This window comes from Oncorhynchus clarkii, chromosome 23 (genome assembly GCF_045791955.1).
Source record: "Oncorhynchus clarkii lewisi isolate Uvic-CL-2024 chromosome 23, UVic_Ocla_1.0, whole genome shotgun sequence".
In the NCBI taxonomy this organism is placed as follows: Eukaryota; Metazoa; Chordata; class Actinopteri; order Salmoniformes; family Salmonidae; genus Oncorhynchus; species Oncorhynchus clarkii.
Window position 1 is genome coordinate 36,384,652 of NC_092169.1, and position 25,492 is coordinate 36,410,143.

The following is a 25,492-nucleotide window of genomic DNA, read 5'->3' on the forward strand; positions in this document are numbered from 1 at the left end:
AGTGGTCAAAGATTCCATTTGAACACTAAACAAATTAAATAGTCTTATTTCCAGTCTCTTTAGGAAAAAACACAAACTAAACAAAAGTTCAGTTGCCATGGTTTCTACAGTGATTCAGTATGTATACATTTATATGCATGTACATCTCTTCAAAATGGCATGATATACTCAAACCCGCAGTATCAATGACCGCAGTGTCATTTTGCATCACATCTTTAATACAAAAAGTTTAATCTAATTCCTGTAGCTTCAAGTTTATATATATATATATAAAAGAAATTAAATAATATATCTATATATATAAAAGACTGTCTTTTTATATAAAATAAGTCTCAAGATATTGCCACTTTTTTCCCCTCCCCCCAAATCCCAACCTATAGAGAAAAATAAGTGAACTTGTGAAATCTTTAATGACCAATTCATTGTCTGACCACACTAATAAGCCTTCTCCCCGGTATTGTGTTGCGCATGTGAATGTGTTGGTGATCACAGCAAACAAGATGTGATTTGTTAGAATAACCCCAGTTTGTCAAAAATACAAAGGCGCATTGGTGCTCATATGACCTACTGTACCTTACAGAAACCTCAATACTTTCAATTTGGGAGGAGCCCGAGTTGCTAGGAAATCAAATGGAGAATATCTAATTGAGTCTCTCTGCTCATCCTAGGTTAAAGTCTGTACACCAACTTTATGCTGTTCATTTTATACAAAAACAGCATTTCATTAAAGTCCAGTTCTTTGTACAGTAATATTAGATTACACCCAATGGTGCAGGGCAAAAGACAACAAGGGGGATGTGACTAGGAGAGGTGGGAAAGGGCAGCATTGTTGACAAGATTATTATTTTTTTTTAAAGAGGCGAGTTTATAGCTAGAAAACCCCGCTACACATTCCCCATATCCCTGTTCCTCTGCGTTTCATTTCATGAGGGTATGCATGTACACACGCACACAGCCATCAACCTATCCGAATCAGCTGGCAACAGGCAACATCCTCAGTAAGTCCATCCATCATTCTGTAGTAAGTGTGGGGGTAAAAGGGGAGTGCACATTCATGGGAGAGAAAAATAAAATAAAATTGGGAGACACGGGGAAAGATGTGCTCACGTAGAAGATCTGGGCGTCAAAACTGGAAGCTTCTGACCTGAGACAGTCAGTCCAAGAGGGAGATCAGCCAGTGTTCAACACCCTCCCCACAACACTGTAAGTTTAACTTGGATTACAAAACCAGAAAAAAAGTCATAAAATAAATAAATAAAGTGTTTTTTTTTTAAACTCACCTTTCTCAATCCTCTTGGTTTTTGGACAGTCCTTTTCAAAAATATATTCTGTGAAATGTAGCAGTCGCAAGGTACATTTACCGGAAAAAAAAGTACTCCCCCCCCCCCCCCCCCCAAAAAAGGCAGGAAGATATGTTGTGATGTTTGTTTGTAGATACAGCAAAAATATTGATCATTATAATATATTTATATATAATAAAAAAAATCTGCAAAACAGATACAATCATGACTGGTTTTATGAAGGAAAACAGAACGATAAAAAGGTCCATTGTATTAGCTCACTGCAATTTTCCACCACATTTAAAATCTTAAAAATACGTGTAAAAAAAAAAAAAAAAAAAGCAAAAAAAATTCAGTCCCCAAAAATATTACTTGTCATATACTAAGGAAGAACTCGCACATCCAGAAACTCCATACACACAATTGGCAAAAATGTTATATATATAAAAAACATAAACAGCAATAACTTACCATTCGTTTAATTTATTCATTTATTGACTTGTAGATTTAAAATGTTGCATCTCCCATAGGAAGTTAAGTTCTTTTCATTTATACATCAGAAAAATATTAAATAAAAATACCTTTTAAAACTGCCATCCCCCTTCCATTCAATCCCAGCAAGACCCATGAAGGCAGTTCTTCAGACCACTGAGACAGACGTAGTAGTAGGTTACATAATGTCTAAACTGCTGTGGTTAATGTTCGTCCCCAGGTCCTGGTTGTTATTACCCAACATGTCCGATTGCCCTGGGCCATGCAAACCCCCCATCCCACTTATCTGGGACATCATAGCACTTGGGTCCGAACCAAATGTACCCGGGTCCCCAGAGTTAGTCTGTTGTTGTTGCTGTGACAATTGTTGTTGTGGGTTTTGGGAGGCCACCATGCCAGGGTGGTGCTGGGAGAGGTGACCTGGGTGTGGGGAGCCTGTCTGGGTCTGGGGGGAGATGCGGTGAGGGGAGGGCTGGGGCTGCATGCGTGGCGAGGGGCTGGAGTGGGGCGGCTGGGACTGTGGCCGAGGGGAAGGCTGAGGAGAACGCACCTGGTTACTGAGAGATTGACCGCCCAGAGCCTGGCCCTGGAGGTGGGGGTGTGGGGACTGGGCCATCTGCTGCTGGGGGCTCATAGGACTGCCGTGCTGGGCAGGCGAGCCCCCTCCTAGGTGCTGCTGCTGGAGGAGTCTCTGGTGGAGGGCCTGCTGGAGAATGGCATGGGAGGACTGGGGCTGGGGGGGACCACCTTGGCCTTGTTGGGGACCCTGCTGCCCCTGTTGGAGCTGCCCAGGCCCCGCACCATCCTGTTGCTGCATCTGCATCTGGTGCTGCAGCCTCTGTTGTAGGGCTGTGGCTACCTGCTGGGACATGGTTCCAGGGTAGCCCTGGCCCTGCCCGGGACCCGGTTGGGGCCCCTGCCCCCCCCCCTGCTGCAGCCCTCCTCCCCCAGACTGGGTCTGGCCAGGTTGACCAGGCTGGCCCTGCTGCATGAAGCCCTGCTGTCCCTGACCCTGCTGTTGGGGGGGCTGCTGGAACTGACCATTGTTACTCATCTGTTGTTGCTGCTGCAGGTGCCTTCGCATCAGAATCTCTCTGAACTGGGGAGTCATGTTGGACATTGGGGTGCCTTGGCCCGGCATACCGCCTTGTTGTTGCTGCGGTTGTTGCGCTGCCATTTGCTGCTGTTGCTGCAAACTCCCAGGCAAGAGGGGGCGCTGCAGCTGTTGTTGTTGTTGTTGTTGCTGCTGCTGCTGCTGCTGCTGCTGTTGCTGCTGCTGCTGCTGCTGCTGCTGTTGCTGCTGCTGCTGCTGCTGCTGCTGCTGTTGCTGCTGCTGCTGTTGCTGCTGCTGCTGTTGCTGCTGCTGCTGCTGTTGCTGCTGCTGCTGTTGTTGCTGTTGCTGCAACTGCTGTAGCTGAGCCATAGTGGGTATATTTCCTCCTCCCTGGCCCATGTTCATACCTGCCTGGGCCGCTCCAGGATTTACGTTGACCTGCTGACCATCAATAACAACCTGGCTACCACCAGGCCCAACTCCTACCCCACCAGGGGCCCCCTGGAACCGCACACCTCCAGGCCCCCCTCCTGGGCCTCCTCCCAGTGCCCCAGGCACCCCTGGACCTCCCTGGTATCGGGCGGCTCGCTGCTTGATGAAGGCAGCCATAAGGAGGGGGTTGGAGCGGAGGATGTTGAGGACCTGTTGCTGCTGGCCGGGGGAGCTGGGAGAGCGGAGGGTACGCAGGAGGTCCTGTAGAGCTGCCTGGGGGAGGTTCCCTGTCCCCACCATAGCCGCCGCCGCCCCAGCCACGCCACCTTGAACTCCCATCAACCCCATTAACCCCCCTTGCCCTGCCTGCTGTTGTTGTTGCTGCTGCTGGGGTTGACCTTGCTGCTGTTGTTGCTGCTGCTGCTGCTGCTGCTGCTGTTGTTGTTGTTGTTGCTGGGCAAGCTGCCGCTGCTGCTGTTGCTGGGCAAGCTGCTGCTGTTGCTGCAGTGTCAGGTGACCCATCTGTCCCATCATGCCTTGCCTCTGCTGGGGAGTCATCCCACCAGGGCCTCCCCACTGCTGTTGGTTGGGGTTCTGAAGTCGGGCCTGCTGCTGGAGCTGAACCTGAGGGGGGATCTGGGACTGCTGCTGCATGCCTCCTGGCCCCACCACCATCCCCTGCTGCTCCATCAGGGTCCTGCCTGCCAGACCCTGGCCCTGGGGCCCTACCATGCCTGCTCCTGGGTGGGCCATGCTCTGCATCTGGGCCTGGGGGTGGTGAGGGGGGATCATGCCTCCACCCTGGGCCGCCTGCTGCCTCTGGAGGATCTGGGCCTGGGCCATCTGACGCTGGGTCTCTGCCACACGCTGGATCTTCAACGCTATCTCCACCGCTGCCGGAGGAGGCCCCTGCTGCTGCTGCTGCTGCCCCTGGGGCATTGAACCCTGGCTAGGGTTCGTCTGCTGCTGTGGAGGGGTGGCTGGACCAGGTTTACCCAGGGACTGGTGGAGGGGCGAGGCTCCTGGAGGTCTGGGGATGTAGGGGGGCAGACCTCCTGGGTGCTGCATCTGCTGGACATTTGGAGACTGGCCCTGTTGCTGCTGTTGGAGCTGTTGTTGGACCATCTGTTGCTGCTGAGGAGAGTTAATCATTCCCCCTCCCCCCTGCTGCTGCAGCTGCATCTGCTGCTGGAACTGGTGCTGCATGTGGTGCTGCTGGGGCATGCTGCCCTGCTGCTGACCTGGGGGGCCCTGGCCCATCCCCTGCTGGGGCATGTTCCCTTGGGTGGGGGTCTGAGGCGTGGGGGGCTGCGTGCCCACAGACATGGGGGTGCTGGGCCCTGTGGTGCCGTTGTTTCCCGGAGAAGGTAGTCCACCGTTTCCCCCCGGTCCCGGAGGTGGCTGACCCACCCTCTGCATGCTGGCCATCCTCCTCCGCAGCATCTGGGCCTGCTGTAGCCGATGCTGGAGCTGCTGCTGCCTCAGCTTGTGCTTGATGTTCAGACAGAACGGTACGGGACACTTGTTCTCCTGGCAGTGCTTGGCATGGTAGCAGCAGAGAGCGATGAGCTGCTTGCAGATGGGGCAGCCGCCGTTGGTCTTGCGCTTGCAACCTTTGGTGTGCTGCACCACGCGCTTCATCTTCTGGCAGGACGGCAGGCTGCAGTTGGCATTGCGACACTGGCAGGCGTGGACCAGAGACTGGATGCAGCGCTGGATGCTGAGGCGCCGCGAGTCCCCGGGGTTGGCAATGGACGAGGAGGCTGCGTTGTTGCTCTCGTCGTCCAGGCCCAGACCCAGCTTCTCCATCTTGTGGATGTGGCCCTTAGTATTGTAGCAGGTGATGCACAGGTCATAGTCCTGGGACAGAGAGGGGAGAAAGCATGTGTTGGTTACTACTCCACACATTATTCATCAATTTCAAAAATGTATGTAGCAACTAAGGATTCTAGTTTTAATGTCCTGCAGCACTAGGCTACTTGATGTATTCTATATGAATAGCGTGCAACTCTCCGCAGGTGCATCATCTCAACCACATTAGGCTTCACAATCATATGTAAAGTGCTGGTGCCATTTGCTCAATATTGGAGTTGAAATAAAATGTTATACCCTGAAAACTTACTCTCCTCTCTTTGATAATGGTAGTTGCTTTAAAAACAGTGCTTTTTTCCACAATTGCAATGTGTAAATGCTTGCGCTTATCTCTCCAACTAATTAGTGTGCACATGGGAGAGGCAGTGAAACAGGGACACGGCATCGAATTTGTATTAGGAAATAAAAAATAAAAAAAAAGAGGAAGGCATCGTCCCAGCTTTACCCATCCCCTCTTCTTTCCTCCTCCCCTTCTAACCCTCCACCAGCCCCTCACCTCGCAGACGGTGCAGTGGTAGCGTGTCTCCACATGGCCCTTGCACTCATTGCAGGTGTAGACGAAGCGGTCCTGGCTCTGGTTGTGGAGCTCCACCAGCATGCACATGGAGCTCCACTTGGACCTGCGCAGCGAGCTGAACTCCAAGTGTTTGTCCCGGGCCAGGGTGAGGAAGGCGTCGCGCCCATCCATCAGGTCGCAGGCCATCAGGCCGTCGGGGTCCGTAATGGGGCCCAGCGTGTTGGACATGGGTGCTGCTATCAGACGGATCACAAAGAATACCTGGCAAGGAGAGAAGGGTTAACACAGAGAAGAGTGAGAAGATACTGTCTTAGTGGAAAGTAGTTTTGGGTTTGCGAAAGTGACTCGTTCAGCCAGTCCTAAAATCTGATTCTCACCAATTTACTCCAAGGGAGCCTGATTTACTACCTAATGTTTGTAACTTATGTTCAGAAATATATTAAACACATTCAATGGTCTCTTCCTCCTACCTCTTTGTGCTTCTCCATGCTGGCGTAGAGTTTCTGAGAGAGGTCATTGGACACGTTGGGCAAGCCTGGCTTCTTCTTATTGGCTCGGCTCATACTGCTCTTATTCTTAGAAGTCTTCTTGCTGTTCTTTTTCTTGGCGTTCTTGCTGTCGCCCTTCGTGGCCTGGAGGTGAATTACACACAGTAGTAACCCTTTTTGATTTAGATCAAATGTAGAAATGCAGTTCATACAAGCATCAATTTAACATTTTGTATTTAAAAGTTCAAATTGAATCACATTGAAAGAGATCAAAAGACCCATAAGAACACACAGCAATGTACCTTGTAGTAAATACCTATCCCACTTACATCTACGCTCTCGTTGGAAGTACTGTTTTCCTCTCTCTTCCTCTCCTCCTCCTCCTGCTCCAGCTCCTTGATGCTCTCCTCTAGCACGTTGGGCCAGAAGTCCCCCTCAAAGTACGGCAGCTCCTTGGCACTGGTCAGACGGTCCTCCGTGGCCTGCTTGAAGATGTCCTGAGAGAGGGAGAGAGTTTAAACCTCCACTCGTCCTGCTTTATGTAACAAATGCATAACACCAAAACATGAGCAGTGATAAAAATTGTGCTCCTTCTCAGAAGCCAATCCATGACTCTGTCCTTGTGCGCTCAACCCCTCCACTTGTGGATGGAGCCATTTAAAATTCGAACTCTGTCCCTGCATGGAACCCTCAAGCCTTCCTCAAGACTCTTACCTTGAAGTCGTGCACTATGCGCTCCGCCACAGCCTTGTCCAGCATCTTCCTATACCACTCCTGTAGCCTCTTGGGCTTGGGGATCTTCTGGTCCATAGGGTGACAGTGGAAAATGTAGTCGTCCCCTTCACTAGGTGGGCACGCCCAGATGTGACCAGTTGTGTACCCCAGCTTCTTGACATACTCCAGGTAGCCAATGAGAATCTCATGGTAGACGCCCGTCCTCAGAGAACGAGGCTGGAAGAAGTGAACACTGTCCAGGTACGAGATGTACACTCGTCTGGGGTAGACAAGTAGGCAGAGAGAGAAAGATTAAAGATGAGGTCAAGTCCTTTGATGCATGTACATATAACTGCTCCCAACTGAGTTAAGATAAAATGGACCCTTAACAGAACCATTACCTCTGATTGGGAGGAGGGCAGTCCGAGCCATACTCCTGTACATGCATGCCGAAGAAGCAGACGTCAGCGCCATCGATGTCCTCAAAGGCAAACAGGGCTTTTGTTCTATATGGGAACGACTCACACATCTCCCCAGTGTCCACAAACCTGGAGACACGACAAGAGTGAGACAACTGATGCATGCATCCCAACAGGGTTAGGTAGGTTACTTTCTAAATGTAATCCGTTAGTAACTAGTTACGGTCATCAGTAACGTAACCTGATTACTTCGTTACTTTTAGATTACTGTCCCCTTAAGATGCATTAGAAGGGAAAAAGGATCGCCGACTTGTGATCAGACTCTCAGGTGGAACAAACTTAAAATGTACGCCTTCAATGTTGAATTCAATATCATTGTGAAAACAGGAAGATGTCAATGTGCATTTGTTCTCAAACATCCTTTCTGAATTCAAAAGTGTCTAATATAACTGCAATATTGTTGCTTTTAACTGATTACAGTTCACTTTTTTGTAATCAGATGACATGTAAATCAGTTACTCCCCAACCCTGCATACCAATATCTTCAGAACTTCACCATTCAGAGAGTTACTGTTTCTCCATCTAACAATTCTGGGGGGGAAAACACTTCTCTCAGAATTTGAGTTATCCAATCCTCTCAGATGTACAAAAGTGCCTAGGGGGTAGTGGCTATGGGTTGATTTTGGCTTCAGCAAATTACTACATTAACCTCACTTGTTCCACCACTACCATTATCCCTTTCTCCTGTTCCATTTCTTCAAGGTAACACACACCCCCCCACCATGGTGCCTGTCCCTTACCTGGACTTCATGCCTGGTTTGACCTCCACCACCTTGTCAGAGACGTGGACGACTCGGATGGTGACGTCACCCGACTCAGGGTGGCTCTGACGTTTCAGGAAGTCATTCACCCTCGTCTCCAAATAACAGCCCAGCTTAGTGTGGGGCAACCCTGGAGAGAGGGAGGGAGATGAGCTTAGTTTAGTTACAAGTAAGCTAGGTAAAGAGGGATGAACTACATCAAAATGGACACGGGTAAGTGATATTTAGATGATTTTTTGATAAAGACATTGGTACTTACTTTTGGCGGCATACTTGTTCTCTCTACGCGTCTTATTCAACTTCTTTAAGCAGCCATCACAATTAAAACTGGTAGGAGAAAAAGTTCATTAGAGAAACCAGACTCTTAAACACAAACTGCCTCATCTTTCCTAGGTTACAGGGCACACACAGACTTACCCTAACGGCCAGATCGTGTCATTGTGCAGGACACAGATCTGGTGCATCTTACGTCCACAGTCCATACATTCCACAAGCCTGCAGAGAGGAACCAAATCAATCACTGCGACTACTTACAACTGCACAACTACATTGCGCTCACAATGCAATCACAACATGAATGCAATTACTCAACAAGATATTTACTTCTAATGGTGGACTTACAATTCAGGGTCCAATGTGTCATTCTTCTTCTTCTCAAACTGATCTTTACCGATGGAACTGAAGTGAGAAAGAAGAAATGCCACCCCCAGTCAACGTCCGCAACCAGGCCACACCCAGTCAAAAGCCTCAAGTTTTTTTTAATGAAAAAGGTAAGATGGATGAACCATAGCCTAGGTGGTTCCCAACCTTCTCTGAAAGATTTTACTGAGTAACAGTTCATGAGGAAATCAGTCAATTGAAATAAATTCATTAGGTCCTAATCTATTGATTTCACATGACTGGGAATACAGATATGCATCTGTTGGTGAAAGACACCATTATTTTTTAAATATTTAAATCACATTAAAAAAAAGGGCCTCAGAATCTCATCATGGTATTTTTGCGCATTCAAATTCCCAATCGATAAAATGCAATTGTGTTCGTTATGCGTAGATTACGCCTGCCCATACCATAACCCCACCATCAGCAAACTGCTGCTCGCAAATTCTCTGAAACGATGTTGGAGGCAGCTTATAGTACAGATATTAACATTCAATTATCTGGCACATTTTAGAGTGGCCTTCTTGTCTCCAGCAAAGTGCACCTGTGTAATAATTATGCTGTTTAATCAGCTTCTTGATATGCCACACCTGTCAGGTGGATGGATTATCTTGGCAAAGGAGAAATGCTCATTAACAGGGATGTAAACACATTTGTGCACAATGAGAGAACATTGTGTGTATGGAACATTTCTGGGGAGCTTTTATTTCAGCTCATGAAACCAACACTATGCGTTGCATTTCTATTTTTTGTTTAACTATTGCCACAGCTCATGATAAAAGAAACCTTATTTTTATATATATTATTTAGTTTTGAACGTTTGAGCTAGAGGCAAGTGTTTTTCTGCATTGTAAAGGTAAACCACGAACACAAAGCCATGCTTGTGTAACTTCGCTGTAAAGTGCCTGGGCTAAATGGTTCTCACTGGCAAAGTCAAACGACTTTGCTCGTGATGAGTGCCCCTCAAATGATACAAATGTAACAGCCTGAGCACACCAGACTTGAAACGACAATACAGATGTAACAAAGTGCTATTCAATATATTTATCTGAGATAGACTGGTGCTCCCAAGTCTAAATTCCATGTGAATTCAACAGGTCACGTTTACAAATGAGTGCAATTATTATTATTTTTATTAATTAAGAAAGGGTTCACGGCACAAATGAGCACTCCTCAAGGAACACCACTGTGCCAAAGCACACCGGATGAAAACCACTGGTCTAACCTTTACAGGATTTCCCCAACCCTCTCCCTCGGCCCCCCTCCCCCAACCGTTAAATAAATACATCAAATTCTAAAATCACCACAAGGTGGGAGCATTTGATTCTCTGGCTGTGCCCTCGTCAAACATTTCATATAGAAAGTATAAGACTCATGAAACCTGCCAGATATCCAGATATAATACGCCGTGTTTTCATCCCAATCGTGATTTACTAAAAAGAGATGCTGCAAAACAGATGTAGGGCTATAGAGGAAGACCCGTCTGAGGTGAGACAAACACTAACAGCAGCAGTACAGATGTGCAATAAAACCAATCACCTACTGCAGAAGACAGAATACCACAGAAAACATAGAAATGGAAGGGAGACATTCACAAAATATTACCAATAACAGCAAATGGAGGTACTTTAAGCAGATATGAGGGAGAAGCTTGGCATATGAGGAGTCAAATAATAAAAGCCTAAATATAAAATCAAATTTACGTTAAAACTAAAAGACAAGTTGAGGGAAGGCTAGAGGGTAACGTTCTACTCACGTCGGAGGCTGGGAGGGGTCGTCTCCTAGGGACACGTTGTCCCCCTGGATTTCGTTGAAGCACTTCTCACAGAAGTGGTACCTGTCAGCAAGAAGCCCAAATTTTGGTGAACTACACCGTTCCCCAACAGCACAGCCAATCACAGAGAAGGCACGGGGAGGCAGCCACCAATCAGGGCAAGGCATGGCAGGACAGGGCGGGAGCAAGCACGCAGGAGGAGCGCAGAGTGGGCGGGGCAGGGGTCGTCGTCAGAACAGCCAATCATGATTCAGGATTGAAGGGGAGGGAGGGGTTTGGAGGCGCATGATTGGATCAGACAAAAGCAAGCCAATGCAGATGTCACAGGCATTGACGACAGGGGGAGAGGACCGAAAGGGTTGGATGGTGAGGAGAGGGAGGACAAGACAACAGAGCAGAAGGCCGAGGCAAAGCACAGATTAGCATTTGGACATGAGAAGATGAGCAAAACCACCACAGCAGCGACAGAATCAACTGGAGGGGGAAGGAGGGGAAACATGGGACAATGCAGACACTGAACAGATATGAAAATGAAGTGGCAAACCATTTATTTCCATAGAAACACAAGTCAACTTTTCTATTGATCACCGTGTGTGTCACTCAGATTCCTCCCCCCCTCTCCATACCTGTTCTGGTAGCTGAAGTAGGCAGCGTCCCGGGGTATAGTGCACAGCTGCTTCCCATAGCAGCACAACGTCTGGGGAGAAAACTCCAACTGAGGGAGGAGAAGAAGGGAAGACAGGAAAGAGAAAGAGACGATAAATTAACACTTACTTAAACTCAAACTACATTTTAAAAATAGTTTGGCCCTTCAATACCAGGAGGAATATAATATTTGTACAGAGCTTTTCAGTACAGGTAAAAAAAAAAAAGAGCTACCCATTTTACAAATGTAAGTAGTAACAAAAAGACTGGAGCAAGGAGAATGAAAAGAGATGGCTAATTACAAATCTGCTTTTTGTTACACATTGCCAGGAGTTTTACCAGACCATGCGACCAGGGAAACATGATCATGAGCACCATTAGACTCAAGAGGACAGACTATATACAGCCTCTGCCCAAAGCAATAGAACAATGTTTTGGCGTCATCATGGGTCATTTGGGTAAGCCAGAGGAATGGGTCAGTCCTGGCTCACATGGACCTTCAGGCTCACTGTCACAGTACAAGACAACAGCTGTATGGGGCTGAGCCCCGACCGCCACACCTTGTTTTCAAGAACGGAGACGCTCAAGTCATCCCTGTTGACCACTTTGCTTAGCCCATTCAAGAGCAAAGTCAGAAATAGCTGCAAGGTTATGCTCAAAATTTGAAAAAGTGTTGAAAGTTAATATGGCGGTGTGTTATGCCAACGCTGAAATTAGCCAAGCCTCGTCTCCATGCACAGAATGGGATGTGAAACTAACGACGTAATAGCCACATCTAGCCTGACACTGTACGTCACACACCCTAGTAACCAACCACAAACACATAACCCCCCCGCATCACACTCCCATTTCACCTTCCGGCCACAGCAGTAGCCCAGGTTGACCATGACGGGGTCGATCTCGGCCTCGAACACCTCAGCCAGCTTGGAGCAGTACTTGTAGACGCGGGACGTCTTGCGGTTGTATAGCCAGGCATTGTTTAACATGACCCAGATGTCGTCCACATACTGCCAGGGTTCCTGGTACTGACCCGTGTCAAGCTTCCGCTTTATAGTGGACAGGTCCATGGGGGTCTTCACTATGTCAAAGTAGTCCTGGGGAGGGAGAGTTTAGGTTCCTTTATTATTCCACAGATGGGAAATTGGTTTGGCTAGCTTCACATGTAAAAAGCACGTTTTTGGTAGAGCATTAACTGAAACCGTGCGAATATGCAGTACATACAGGTATGCCCAGTAGGTGAGGGTCGACAGGCTGTCTGAAGGGCAGAGACTCTGGGTCCTGTCTGTATAGAGATTCCAGGGTGGGTATGAGGGCCTGGCGCAGCTCCTCTGGCTTAAAGACTGAGAGAGGTAGAAGGAGAAGAGGTGAAAAGAGTAGAGGGGGAAGGAAAGGGGTAGAGAGACAGGTTAGGGTTCAAGTCGGATTCAGAAACGGATAACGGCATACATTTTTAGAAGCAGGAACATACTCTGTGTGGTTATAGAAACAACTCAGTACATATGCCATCACAAAACACAGTCCTTACTCTTCCTCTTGTTCTGGGCACCAGATGGTGTACCAGGGGACTCGGATCCCTTCTCTTCCTCTTTTGGCTCCTTCTTCACCTCCGGCTTCCGGTCTTCAGTCTTCACCCTGTCTTCACTCTTTACCCCCACCAATGATGACGTTTCCATGGGAACACCTTTGCCCCCACACTCCTCTTTCTTCACCCCCTCCATTTTGATGGGTTTGTTCTCCATCTTGACGTTGGATAACTTCCCCCCCTTGGAGCAGCCTTCCTCCCCGTCATCCTCCTCATCCTGCTGCTGTTGCTTGACCTCCGTCTTGGGGTCCACGGAGGCCGAGGCATCCGAATGGGAGGCCTGCTGGGAGGCTGTGTCCACACTGCTGACCGACGCTGGGGTCAGAGCCTGACCGTCCTGGGGCTGGAAGCCCCCCTTCTGGGACATCTGGGGGGGGTTAGAAAATAATTGATATAACAAGAGAATGCAACAACCCCCATGGGAGTTAGTGAAGGTGAGGAAATTGACAGGCAACTGAGTGCAGTAAGGTGGGTGAGAGGAAGTTCCAAAACAAATCATTAGTACATTGGCTGTTAACTGTTCCATTTTGCAGCTGTATGTCAATGTTGAGATTACTTTTGTAAAACTGGTACTGAATCAATGTACTATTCATACCACATGTTGGAGATGTGGCTGTACTTTTCTACATGATCTATTAAGTCAATCTCACCGGAGTGCGAGGCGTGCGAGGGAGCTGGCCTCCATGTGGGTTGGGGGTTGTGGAGGGGTGACCAGGGTGCGATGGGGTGGTAGACCCCGCCCCCATCCCCTGCTGCATGGGCTTGTTGGAGCCTGGCCCCTGGCTGCCGGGCCCTAGCTGCTGCTGAGGGCCTGGGGGGGCCAGCTGAGACGGGTTGGGGGTGTGGGGCTGGGGGGTCTGTGAGCCCGCTAGCCTGGGTGGCGTTTGGTGGGGTGTGGGGGTAAGACTGCGGGCGGGGGAGGGCGAGCTCTGGCGCATGGCCGCGAGGTGGGGGATGGAGTTGGGCTGCTGGGGGTTGTTGGACAGGGGCAGGTTGGACAAGGGGCCTCCACCCACACTCTGGGGACCCATGGGCCCCACCGAGGGGACGCCACTACCCCCACCGACCGAGCCGGGCCCAGCTAGAGGGCTGTTGACGGGGAGAGGGGAAGGAATGGGTATCTGAGTCTGTAAGGAGAGATGAGGTATTTAGCATGAACAGTTCATACATTATTCAGACGTTAACATACATTATGTATGACGGGGGCATCCCTCCAGTGAACCTACATGAGGAAACGCTAGTGTAGGAAGGAGGGTTTCACTTGTGCATGTACAGATGTGTGGGAATGTCTTAGCGATTGTGTTTAGTTAGTTTGGTACTATGGTTCACAATTAAAACCAACAGCAGAACCCAATCTGTCCTTCCGTTTCCGGGATCTACATAATTGAGGGCAGCGACAGACCATATAGTTCCACTTTTGCCCACCCTCTCACCTGTACCATGCCTCCCTGGTTGCCTTGCTGGTTCATACTAGGCTGTGCCATGCCTCCCTGGTTGCCTTGCTGGTTCATGCCAGGCTGTGCCATGCCAGGCAGACCAGTGCCGAGGCCTGGACCGGAGCCTGGGAACTGTCCCTGGGGCAGGTACTGGTTCTGGCCCACGTTGGGCTGGCTCATCCTGGGGTTCCCCATGCCCATCTAAAAAGGGGACACAGACATTGGTTTAGAACAGAGCTCAGTCCATTCAGACACTGATACTAGGGACTACTCCATGTGTTTAATCAATGTATACGTTAGTGCTATGACATGATACGGTTCCTCTTGCGTCAAAATAAGATCAATTGAACACAAACTTTTGTATTTGGGTATAATTCGCCCTTCTCAAAACAACGGCCATTAAGTGCATATATTTTTTTTTTTAAAGAGTACTGACCTGGTTGATGGGTGTGAGGGGTAGAGGAGGGGTCAACCTCTGACCCATAGACTGCATCCCCATCTGGTTGAACTGGTTCATACCTGAAGAAAACAAGCATGAGGATGAACAAAGAAAACATATTTAGGTGCTTATGCATCTAAACCTGCTGCATAACGTTGGACATAGTAACCAGGATAGCTCAAGGCACACTAACAAAGTTACAGAATAAAATATTGTCAACATGAGCCAAATGTAGTAACCTCTCAAGTGAAACGATAAGGTATAACACCACTAAAAACAGCCCAATAATGTCTGTTTGGCAACCCCTCCTGTCCCCATGGACTCACCTGCAGGGTTCTGCATCCTATTAACCATCTGGTTGGGTCCACCGGGCCGCACCAGAGAGTGGTCAGGGAGGGGACCATCTGTAGGGGTGAAGAGGTGAAAAGATGTATTGCCACTGTTGCACTCTAAAGAGTATGTGTGTCCTGTCTGAGAATCTGAATGCAGTATGCACATCCATTTGTGATATTACATGTGTATCCTGTCCACTCAGTGAGAGGCAGTGAGGGCATGCCAGCTGGGGCCATGCCAGCTGGCCCAGGGCCCTAAACCCTGTAGGGGTGGCCACCAACATACCCTGTTTCTGGAGCCGCGTCCGCCTCTTCTCCTCCAACTCCTTCTGGATCTTATAGATCTTCTCAGCCAACAGGTGGTAGTACTCCGCCTGGGAGGAGAGAGACATACAAGGAGAAATGATAGAGTGAAGGAGACAGCGAGATGAATGAAGGTTAGGATGATAGAAGAGGGGTAATGATGAGAAAGGGGAACAGCGTAAGGGAAAGAGGGGGAAATTAGTTAACACACTAGGAACAGAAAAATACACAAAATTAGAGAAATTCTGAAGTGTATTTGTATTCCACAGACATTTGTATTGTCTAAGGGTTGCCCCCCTCTCAACAGGAACTCAGTTAAAGTCTTCACTCAGTCAGTGTAACAGCTTACCCTGCTGTTGGCAGACTCGTACATGTCCCCCTCCACCTTCCTAGCATACGCCACTAGGTTCTCCATCCGCCTGTCCTTCAGAGCAGCAGGGTCTGGGGTCGGGAAGATGGCTTGTACCCTACACACACACAGAGAGAGAGAGAGAGAGAGACAAGAGACTAAGGAAACTGGGGTGGGGGGGATATGAACGAGAGCAGGACGCAAATCACATTTCAGTGCAAAGAGAATGAGAATAGAGAATGATTTAAGAGGACGCTAGGGGAGATGCAGCAGGGAAGTGTTGAAAACAGACAATCACACCTAGCTAGCTGTGTCTGAGCTGGGAGACAGTGGAGATGTGCTTAGATGTGGTGAATGTGGTCAGTGTGTTCTGTCATAGTCGTTCTGCGCTGTATGAAAACCCAGAGGATGTGAGTTTACTGTGAAACTGTCTGCGGCCTGTTCTACAGTGTCTGGGCTGGTACATTTACCACAAATAGTTCTCTTCATATTTCCTATTTGTCTAGCAATTCAATGTTCCGTGTTCTTATAGGATACCCATCTATGACATGAGATCGCATTAGCTGCATTGAAACGAGGGCTAGTTTTTGGCTTGTATACAACTAATTGAACCAAATTCAAATGAAAGACACTGCTAAACCAAATTTAGCAGGATGTCTTCATTATCCACAAATTAGAGACCCTTTAGGCTCACACGCCCCACTATAGGCTCACACGCCCCACTATAGGCTCACACGCCCCACTATAGGCTCACACGCCCCACTATAGGCTCATAGGCTCACACGCCCCACTATAGGCTCACACGCCCCACTATAGGCTCACACGCCCCACTATAGGCTCACACGCCCCACTTATTTTTATTTCACCAGGTAGGCCATGCGAGGACAAGTTTTCATTTACAACTGTGACCTGGCCAAGATAAAGCAAAGCAGTGTGACAAAAACCAGAGTTACAAACAAACGTACAGTCAATAACACAAAAGAAAAATCTATGTACAGTGTGTGCAAATGTAGAAGAGTAGTGTGTTCTGGTATAGGCTCACACGCCCCACTACAGGCTGTAACTCTTTAGCCGTATAAGAGTGTTAAGCCCTCATCCAGAGGCTATTGTCCCTCCATTCCAGCTCAGTCACTTACAGTTTGTGCACCAAGTGGTTCCTCAGGTCCTGGGTGATGTCCTCGTGCCAGCTCTTCCTCATGCCCGCTGCAGAGGGTGGCGTCGCTGTGGGCATGCATCCCATGTTACCCGCCCCGCCCGCATCACTCATCAGACTAGAACAGAGAAAGAACAAAGTTAAATTCATCACTGTATTTTATCAAAAAAGCACAACCTGCCTGGAGTGTCAGGTATGGTCAGTGGGGTTTGCACTTCAGGGACTATTCTATAAAGTATATTTGAAAGCAGGTCTGCTACTCACCCCTGGGAGTTCATGTTGAGGTGTAGCATGGTGTCCTGTAGCAGGCTGGCCTGCTGGTTCTGGGGTGAAACACCCACACCTCCATTCACTCCCATCGGGTTACCCCCTGACAGAACATTAACACAGTCAATATTCAACATTACTTTTTAATTTTTATTCTCAGAGCCACCAACAAACACTACTTACAAGTCAATGATAGAAATAACTTCCCCTACGTGTTTTATTTGCAAATGACTTGACAAATGTTGACAAACAAAACGTGCAGAGATAAACGTATGCGTGCTGGAGTAATTCCCATTAAAGTGGGGGGGGTAGTAACCTTACTACTGAGGATATTGACTGGTTACATTCTTCAATCCCCAAGAGGGACATGCACACTGTTGCTGTAGTACATCAATTATTTAAACCAGTAAAAAAAAAAAAATACATACATTAGACTGGACTAACTAAACAGCTTACCCATGGGATTGAGCGGCCTCAAGCCCGGCTGGCTCTGCAGGCCCTGTGAGGGCAGAGAAGCCTGGTTGGGCTGGCTCTGCAGGCCCTGGTAAGTGAGGCCCAAGGCGGCATAGGCCCTCTCGATGGAGCTGGGGTCAATCTGGCTGGGGGGGTTGAGGTTTGGGGTGCTGGGCTGGCCTCCGGGCACCGAGCCCAGGGAACTACCCAGACCTACACCAGCACCCCCTAGCAGAGCTGTAGAGACAGTAGAGGGGCAGATCCATTGGTGTTAATACTTCTGTCCTCTAGGACGCATGCTATGAACACAGAGGTCAGGAACACAAGGAACTGGTCTGTCGAAGTTTCAAATATAGTCACTTACAACATATTTATACGGCAACAGATCCAGAAGTCCACGGCAGAGTTCAATCATAAGACAATATCTCATAGCATCTATGTATACAAGACCACTTGTATACAAACTTACACACTATTTTAAAAAGAGTCGAGACCTGATGGCTCTTTAAAACCTAATAAGAATACTACAAGCAGGCCTCCCGGGTGGCGCAGTGGTTAAGGGTGCTGTACTGCAGCGCCAGCTGTGCCATCAGAGTCCCTGGGTTCGCGCCCAGGCTCTGTCGTAACCGGCCACGACCGGGAGGTCCGTGGGGTGACGCACAACTAGCCTAACGTCATCCGGGTTAGGGAGGGATTGGTCGGTAGGGGTCTCCTTGTCTCATCGCGCACCAGCGACTCCTGTGGCGGGCCGGGCGCAGTGCGCGCTAGCCAAGGTTGCCAGGGTGTAGCCTCCGACACATTGGTGCGGCTGGCTTCCGGGTTGGATGCGCGCTGTGTTAAGAAGCAGTACGGCTGGTTGGGTTGTGTATCGGAGGACGCATGACATTCAGCCTTCGTCTCTCCCGAGCCAGTACGGGAGTTGTAGCAATGAGACAAGATAGTAACTACTACAACAATTGGATACCACGAAATTGGGGAGAAAAAGGGGTAAAATTCAAAAAAATAAAAAAGAATACTACAAGCGCATACTACTATTACAGGAGCCAGCTGGGGGGGGGGGTAGCGTTTGATGGGCAGAGACACTCACACTGCTGGTTCCTCTTGTCCCCAGCGTTCTTGAGTGGCAGGCAGACCGGACAGTCGTGCCGTGTACAGTTCTTCCAGTGAGAGATGATCTGTCTGGATGAAGCACAGTGAGCCACTGGGGAAGAGAGAGGGGGGTGGGGCAGAAAGAGGAAAATAAAAAGGGAGGGAGGGAGAAAAGGCTAATGTGATGAGTACGTCAAGACAATGGTGAATATCATACACATCTCAGGTAAAGGTGTGACAGGGAACCATCTTGCAGGTCTTTCTCTTCTGTGTTTCATCAGCTCACCTTGGCAAGACTTGCCGGCCTGGCAGTGGGTCATGTGGTTGAGGACGTTCTTCATGGTGCGGCAGTGTGGCAGGTTGCACTGGCGCACCTCCCCGTTGGCTTGCTCCCGCCGCTGGCACTTGTGTGCGTGTAGCAGGAGCACTAGTTGCTGCTGGATAAGCTTGCGCTTCTCAGGGTCAGCCGTAGGGGGCACCCCGGCTGCTGCGGCTACAGACACGGCGGGCCCTAGGCCTCCCTGGGCGTTGGGGACCATCCCTGCAGTGCCTCCGGCTCCACCGCCCACACCTGCAGCGGACTGCTGGGAGGCCTGGGAATAGAGAGGGGAGGAAGAGAAAAGAGAACTGTGATAGTCAGTTAAGGGCTGGTCAGTGCAGTTGACTGGTACCCAAACGGTAGCACCACCTGCATAAGAAAGCTTTGTGACAGGTAAGTGAGAAGAAATACATAACAGACTAGCTAGCCAACTTCCTAACCATGGCAGACATGCCCTGCATGGGCTGGCTCTTCTTGTCCATGCTGAACTGGGCCAGGCTGTTGGGCATGGAGCCTTTGTTCTGGAGCGGAGGGCCCAACCCTGCTCCCCCCAGGCCTGCCTGCTGCCCTCCATAGGGGCCTCCATAGGAGCCCGGGTTACCCATCATACCCATCTGAGGAGATTTGGGGGGGGTGGAGAGAGAGAAGAAAAACAGTTTAATAAATTGACATTATTTCTACAGCTTTTATATGCTGCTCCAAACAAGGTGTATGAAAATGTAAGTGTTCAAGTCATTTGTCTCGTTTCAGACAGTAGCCCTGTTAAATGAACACAACCCCAGGGATATTACCCACTTTACAGTGAAGAGCATCTACGCTAAAAGAACCACCATCGCCTTTCAGAGAGATTATTAAATCCTGCTGCTTTTTTACCACTAATCAACTTCCCTTCCATTTACACACCAATTAAATCAACCACTTCTAAAGAGAGACAATGTACTTCATTTCTAATCAATTAGCGGCAGGTAGCGCTGGTGGGTTCAATTAACTCATTAATGATGGCTCAGAACAGACAGACCAATTACTACTCCGCCATGCCAGTTGCCCCACATTTCATGTTGACACGTTGGAATAAGACCACCACTGATGTGAAATATTAATCAAAGGCTTCCACGTGGCTCCCAATTTGTAGTAAAATATCACACCAGCAGTTACCACAAAGTGCTTCTACAGACACCGAGCCTAAAACCCCAAAGAGCAAGCAGAAGAAGCAGCGCTGTTGTGTGTGCTCATGCATCTCCACCTCTCCAAGAACTTGAGGTTAAGTGAACGTTTTCATCAATTTGCATAAATTCCCTCCTCCCCGGCTTTCTACCTCCATATCCCAGCCATGCTCTTTCCTGTGGTCTTTCCAGCTCCCCGACAGAGCCTTTAACCATCCCAAGCTTTTGATCGCTACAACTCCAATTTGTACGTTTTTAAACCATGATTAATACATCCTTAATAGGAGTACTGAAATGTGCTCTTTCAGCCTGCTCTCTTTTCGTGTGAATAAACTGTTGGATAGTAACGTTGTGTGGGCAAAAATAACTGCTTGTAGCTTTCTTGGTCAGGGGGGCTTATGTGGGGGAAAAAAAGACACCAATCTCCCCTCCTTGGTAAAATAAAGAACAGGTCAATTAAAAAAAGCATCTCTCTCCTGTGGTCTGAAGGGTCCATACATACCTTGTTCATTGCTCCAGGTTGCTGTACTCTGAGTCCAGCCTGTCCACCAGCCCCCTGCTGCTGTTGTTGCTGCTGCAGAGTCTCAGCCAGCAGGTTACTGTTCCCCCCAATCCCCTGGTTCAAGAAGCCCATCCTGGGGGATCCGTTCATCACCTGCCCACCCATCATGGATTGCTGCTGCTGTCCGTTGCCCTTCTGGGCCCCCATCATTCCCCGATTCATGCTGCCCACCATCCCCACCTGCTGCTGCATCATGCTGGCCTGCTGCTGAGGTGAGAGGTGTTGCTGCTGGCCCATGCCCTGGGGCCCAGGGGACATCTTCATGTTTCCCAGGTGGCCCATGCTGGCCCCGCCTGTGCTGCCCACTGCGCCCTGCTGGGTGGAGGCGTGTGGAGCGCCTGATCGAAGAAGCTCGGAGAGCTGCTTGTGCTTGGCCACCGCGTCCTGGCCACCCCCTCCCCCTGGGCCCAACCCACCTCCCAGGCTGGTGTGCAGTTGGCTGAGGTCCCCGCCGTTGACCAGGCCCAACTCTGAGGAGTTGATAAGCTCATCCGGGAGGTCATGCTCCAGGTCAAACAACGAGCCGAAATCTGTGCAGAGAGGGAGAGAAAGAGAGCATATGGAGAGATGAGGAAGAACGAGCAAGACGGGATTGTGAGTGAGAGAAGAGGGGAATAGAAGATAAGAGAAGGAGAGGTGTGCTAGGGTACATTGCTAGCATAACAAATTATTAACAAAACCAAATCCACTGTACTGCATTCAGACATGGTTGCATCAAATGAGGTGGCATAGCCAGATACCTACATTTGTATAATGAGGAAAACCAAAGCTTCGAAATGAAGGCAGATGCCCAAGCAGACACACAACCCCACCCCCACACACAGTGGCCGACCACAGATTGTCTGTGCCGGATCTCGAGCGTGATTTAGCTTGGCAGAGACAAGTTTACACACACGGGGCACAACACTGCATTAACACCACACAGCGAGCCAGGTTAATAGAGACCCTCTGGACCATCACCAGGGTCACTGAACAGTAGGCAACAAATGAGAGAAAAGAGGGCAACGTTATGCAAAGCTGTGCCAGAGTATTGAACACAACCCAGGGATGAGTCTGCTCATCACAAAATAACAACTAGAGAATTTACAAGTTACATATAGGCCTACATAAAAAAAAATTCTGGGTATGTTGGACCGCCACAGCATTCTCTGAACAGTATGGGGGGGGGGGGGGGGGGGGGGGTTCAAAAGTGCAGTACATGCACTGGATTATTTTCGGTTATTAGGGTAACTTGGACCCTTAAAGTATTTTGTGTCAAGTGGCTGACTTGAGCACGTATCAGATGGACAATGGGAGGCCGTAGCTCTGCAATGACAAAATGTACGAACAGTTTCAAGTCCCATTTCAAACATGCCTTCTCACATAACTACTAGCGAGCATCTGCAGGCCATTTTAACACATCAGAGTGGTAAATAATGTGGCCACGTTCTATGGCTTTTTGTCTTAACCGTGTAATTGTTCACCTTTTTGTATAAGGTTGCTGGCCTGGATCCTCCAGTCTCTCCCACACATCTTCAGAAAAACTGACAATGGCAATTTGAGCATAACAATCACTCGGTTAGCTAGGTAGCTACATGGATGGGCCTGCTGCAGTAGCTAACGTTATCTAACTATGAAATTAACGTTAGCCAGCAATCAAACTAAGCTAGCGTACTAAATTGGAAACATGTAACTTTTCCAGGTAACCAGGTGAAGGAAACTTCAACAATTAGTTTACTAGCTAACGAGAGATATATATATATATATATATATATATATATATATATATATATATATATATATATATATATATATATATATATACACACACACACACACACACACACACACATATATATATAGTTAATGATAACTATGAAATACTCTGTTGGAAAAAGTATATACACACATCAGTGTTGAATTTTACTGTTCGTTGGTGCGTTTGAGTTAACGCGTTAGCATTGTATGTCGATTAGCTTTGTCATAACTCGCTTTGAAAGTTAGCTAGCGAGCTGACTAAATAGCTCGTTAGCAACCTACAAATAGCTCACTAGTTAGCAAAGTAGCTAGCTACTTGGCTAGACAAGTCAATTTACTGGTGAGCGAGTTGGACCATTTGTGTTTCATGGATTGCCACTTAGCTAGTTTGCTAATTTATTATAAAACGTTTTTCCAACCATCATTTGCCACACCGATCAAGCGGTAAGCTTCAGCACTAGCTAGCGCGTTGGCTACTTAAAAATAGTTAGCAAGCTAACGTTAGCTGTGTCGCCTAAAAGGAAGAAGTACTTGTCAACATCGGGGATCATTTAAAATGTTAACCGTGTTCCTGACATACCATTTATATTTCCCTGTATTTATTACCTAAATACCAACGACAAATATACGCTGTAGCCAACTACCCATGCAGCGAAGTAGCTATCAATCTAAGCCCCGCATTCGTAACTAGCTACAGTAGTAGCCAGCGTTCATCTTAGTGCTGAAATTACTAGCCTATCGCTAGTCAAGTCCGACATACACTCGCTAGCTAGAGCTAGTACGACAAAAACAGTGGGGCAATCTTACGGCCCCTTCCTATTTCGAATAAAAATCACATTTAAATTTTAAAATACCAAATAAAAACACATAATACCCGAACAAACCAAATAAAAACAACATTTACCGTTTCCATCGCTTGCGGAGACAGACAGTGCCGGAGAGGATAGTTTAGGCCTCTTGGCTGAAGGCGGGCCAGAGTCCAGAACGTTCTCGGCCATATTTTTTCGAATTAAAAAGATATACGGTATCCACAACGGAAGACGTTTTCACGTCTTTTGAACCTTATTTTCCTTTTCGATTCCACAATTCTGACTTTTCCCCCTCCTTTTGGGGGACGAAGGGGGGGAAAGTCGCGTGTACAATATACTCCTTTCCTGGGTTCGCCTCTCGATTTCAGCTTCGGCGTATCAACCCCCTCCCTAGTCGAATTTTTTGTTCTTTATAAATTGCCAGCGGAGGAGGAGGGGGCTCGGTGTGAGAGAGAGGGAGACACACGTAGTGGCTCTCCTCTAAACTCGTATAGCTTCATCTGATGCGAGAAAATTGTCCCAATATATATCTTCCATGATTACACCCGTCATTTATGCCACCCTTAGCATAAGATGAACATAAACGTCCGGCAGCAAACCCTTGTCGGCTGTGGCGAAGAGGTGATGCGAAAAAATCCAGCGCAGCTGCAATTTATTGGGGATAGAATAAATAGCTTGTTATCTCCAGGGTCTGGAAAATGCAATGGTTGAAAAGTGTGTATTTCAATACATGTATCCTATATGTTGCAATGTAGTACACATATGATACAATGTATCTGGTTAAATCAGAATTGCAACTGCATGCATGGTGGTAAATTATGGACATGGGAATTTGAATACATTAACGGGATGTCAATGGTTGCACCATGCAACAATTTATTTCATATAACCTAGTAGAACTACACTCTTGAATAATTCTTTATAATGCGGAGGTTTTTCAGTCACCTCTCTTCTTTCCTTCCTTAGGGCCCCTGGCTCCACCAGGCCACGTTCAGCAGCCTACTGAAACGTTCAGAATGTAAGTAAATGCAGAGCCATACAGGCCTATATATACTGGATAAATGCATATAGGACTGGCATGATTCCCAATAGGCCTATTCTACATGGCACCTTATCATTTCTGTTTTATTATATACATTTTCTGAACGTTCTGTAGTGCTTTGCTATGTACACTATCATATCCCTCCCTATTCAACATGACAGCGAGTCATATCTCTCGCTACACAATACATTTATTTCTGAATGTTCTGTAAGGTTGTAGCCTCTGTAACAGGCCCATGTGGACTTCATGATGATAATGGTTAGATTGTGACACATCATCTCTCACTGGCACTCAAAAGCTGAATTTGACCAACTGTGCCCAAGAACACAAAGGTAACCTGCCTAAATGACTACCGACCCGTAGCACTCACGTCTTTAGCCATGAAGTGCTTTGAAAGGCTGGTCATGGCTCACATCAACACAATTTTCCCAGAAATCCTAGACCTACAAATTTGCATACCACTCCAACAGATACACAGATGATGTGATATCTATTGCACTCCACACTGCCCTTTCCCACCTGGACAAAAGGAACACCTACGTGAGAATGTTATTCATTGACTACAGCTCAGCGTTCAACACCATAGTGCCCTCAAAGCTCATCACTAAGCTAAAGACCCTGGGACTAAACACCTCCCTCTGCAACTGGATCCTGGATTTCCTGACAGGCCGCCCCAAGGTGGTAAGGGTAGTTTAAATATTAGGTACCTACCTACTTGGTAGGTAATCCCGAATGAATCGGGCCCAAAAATGGTCAGCTAAAATTTGGCTGTGTCGCCACCGGCGTCTGCCTACGAGGTTGGTATCAGCATACATGGCTTGAGGAAGTGACGCATCTCGGTGTCCCATCAAGAGCATATTCGGTGTAACCGGATCGGGGTCAGCGATGTCTGCAGAGAGATATCCCAAGGGTTTGGAGTTCAGAATCCCTTCCACCTCTATCAGGAAGGTCCTCAAGACAGTTTCAGTTCCCCTAGTACGACTCGTAAGGCCGTCTTTACAGATTTGATCTCTCGCTCCCATGTTCCTCCAAAATGAGGAGCTCCTGGAGGGTTACATTTGAATGAGATTTGTTGGTCCATCAGCTGATTCTGGAGGCTGGGTTCCATGGCTTGGAAGGCTTCCTCCAACCTGGCTTCTCCTGCCTTGAAGTTCGTACCTCTGTCAGCCAGGATCTCGTAGGGTTTCCCCCGTCGGGAGATAAACCGCCGTAGGGCCATGAGGAAGGCTTCAGTATCCAAACTCTCCAGTAGGTCCAGGTGGACACATCTGGTTGTCAAACACTTGAAT

General features: G+C 48.1%; 1 protein-coding gene across 1 annotated transcript; it reads right to left on the reverse strand.

Moving 5' to 3' along the window:
• Nucleotides 1–1,400: 1,400 nt before the first annotated feature.
• LOC139381184 (histone acetyltransferase p300-like) lies at nt 1,401–23,531 on the reverse strand. The gene is made up of 29 exons (XM_071124607.1): nt 23,257–23,531; nt 20,556–21,145; nt 19,331–19,504; nt 18,858–19,164; nt 18,570–18,683; nt 17,486–17,719; nt 17,027–17,132; nt 16,746–16,880; nt 15,610–15,727; nt 15,244–15,331; nt 14,952–15,029; nt 14,623–14,705; nt 14,184–14,387; nt 13,401–13,877; nt 12,694–13,117; nt 12,390–12,508; nt 12,023–12,262; nt 11,150–11,238; nt 10,506–10,586; nt 8,711–8,767; nt 8,507–8,584; nt 8,349–8,416; nt 8,069–8,219; nt 7,251–7,397; nt 6,850–7,129; nt 6,465–6,632; nt 6,118–6,279; nt 5,627–5,908; nt 1,401–5,118 (listed from the first exon to the last, which is right to left on the reverse strand). Exons 1-29 carry the CDS (start codon nt 23,348–23,350, stop codon nt 1,951–1,953), a joined length of 8,316 nt encoding a protein of 2,771 aa, XP_070980708.1. The 5' UTR covers nt 23,351–23,531; the 3' UTR covers nt 1,401–1,950.
• Between the last annotated feature and the right edge of the window lie 1,961 nt (nt 23,532–25,492).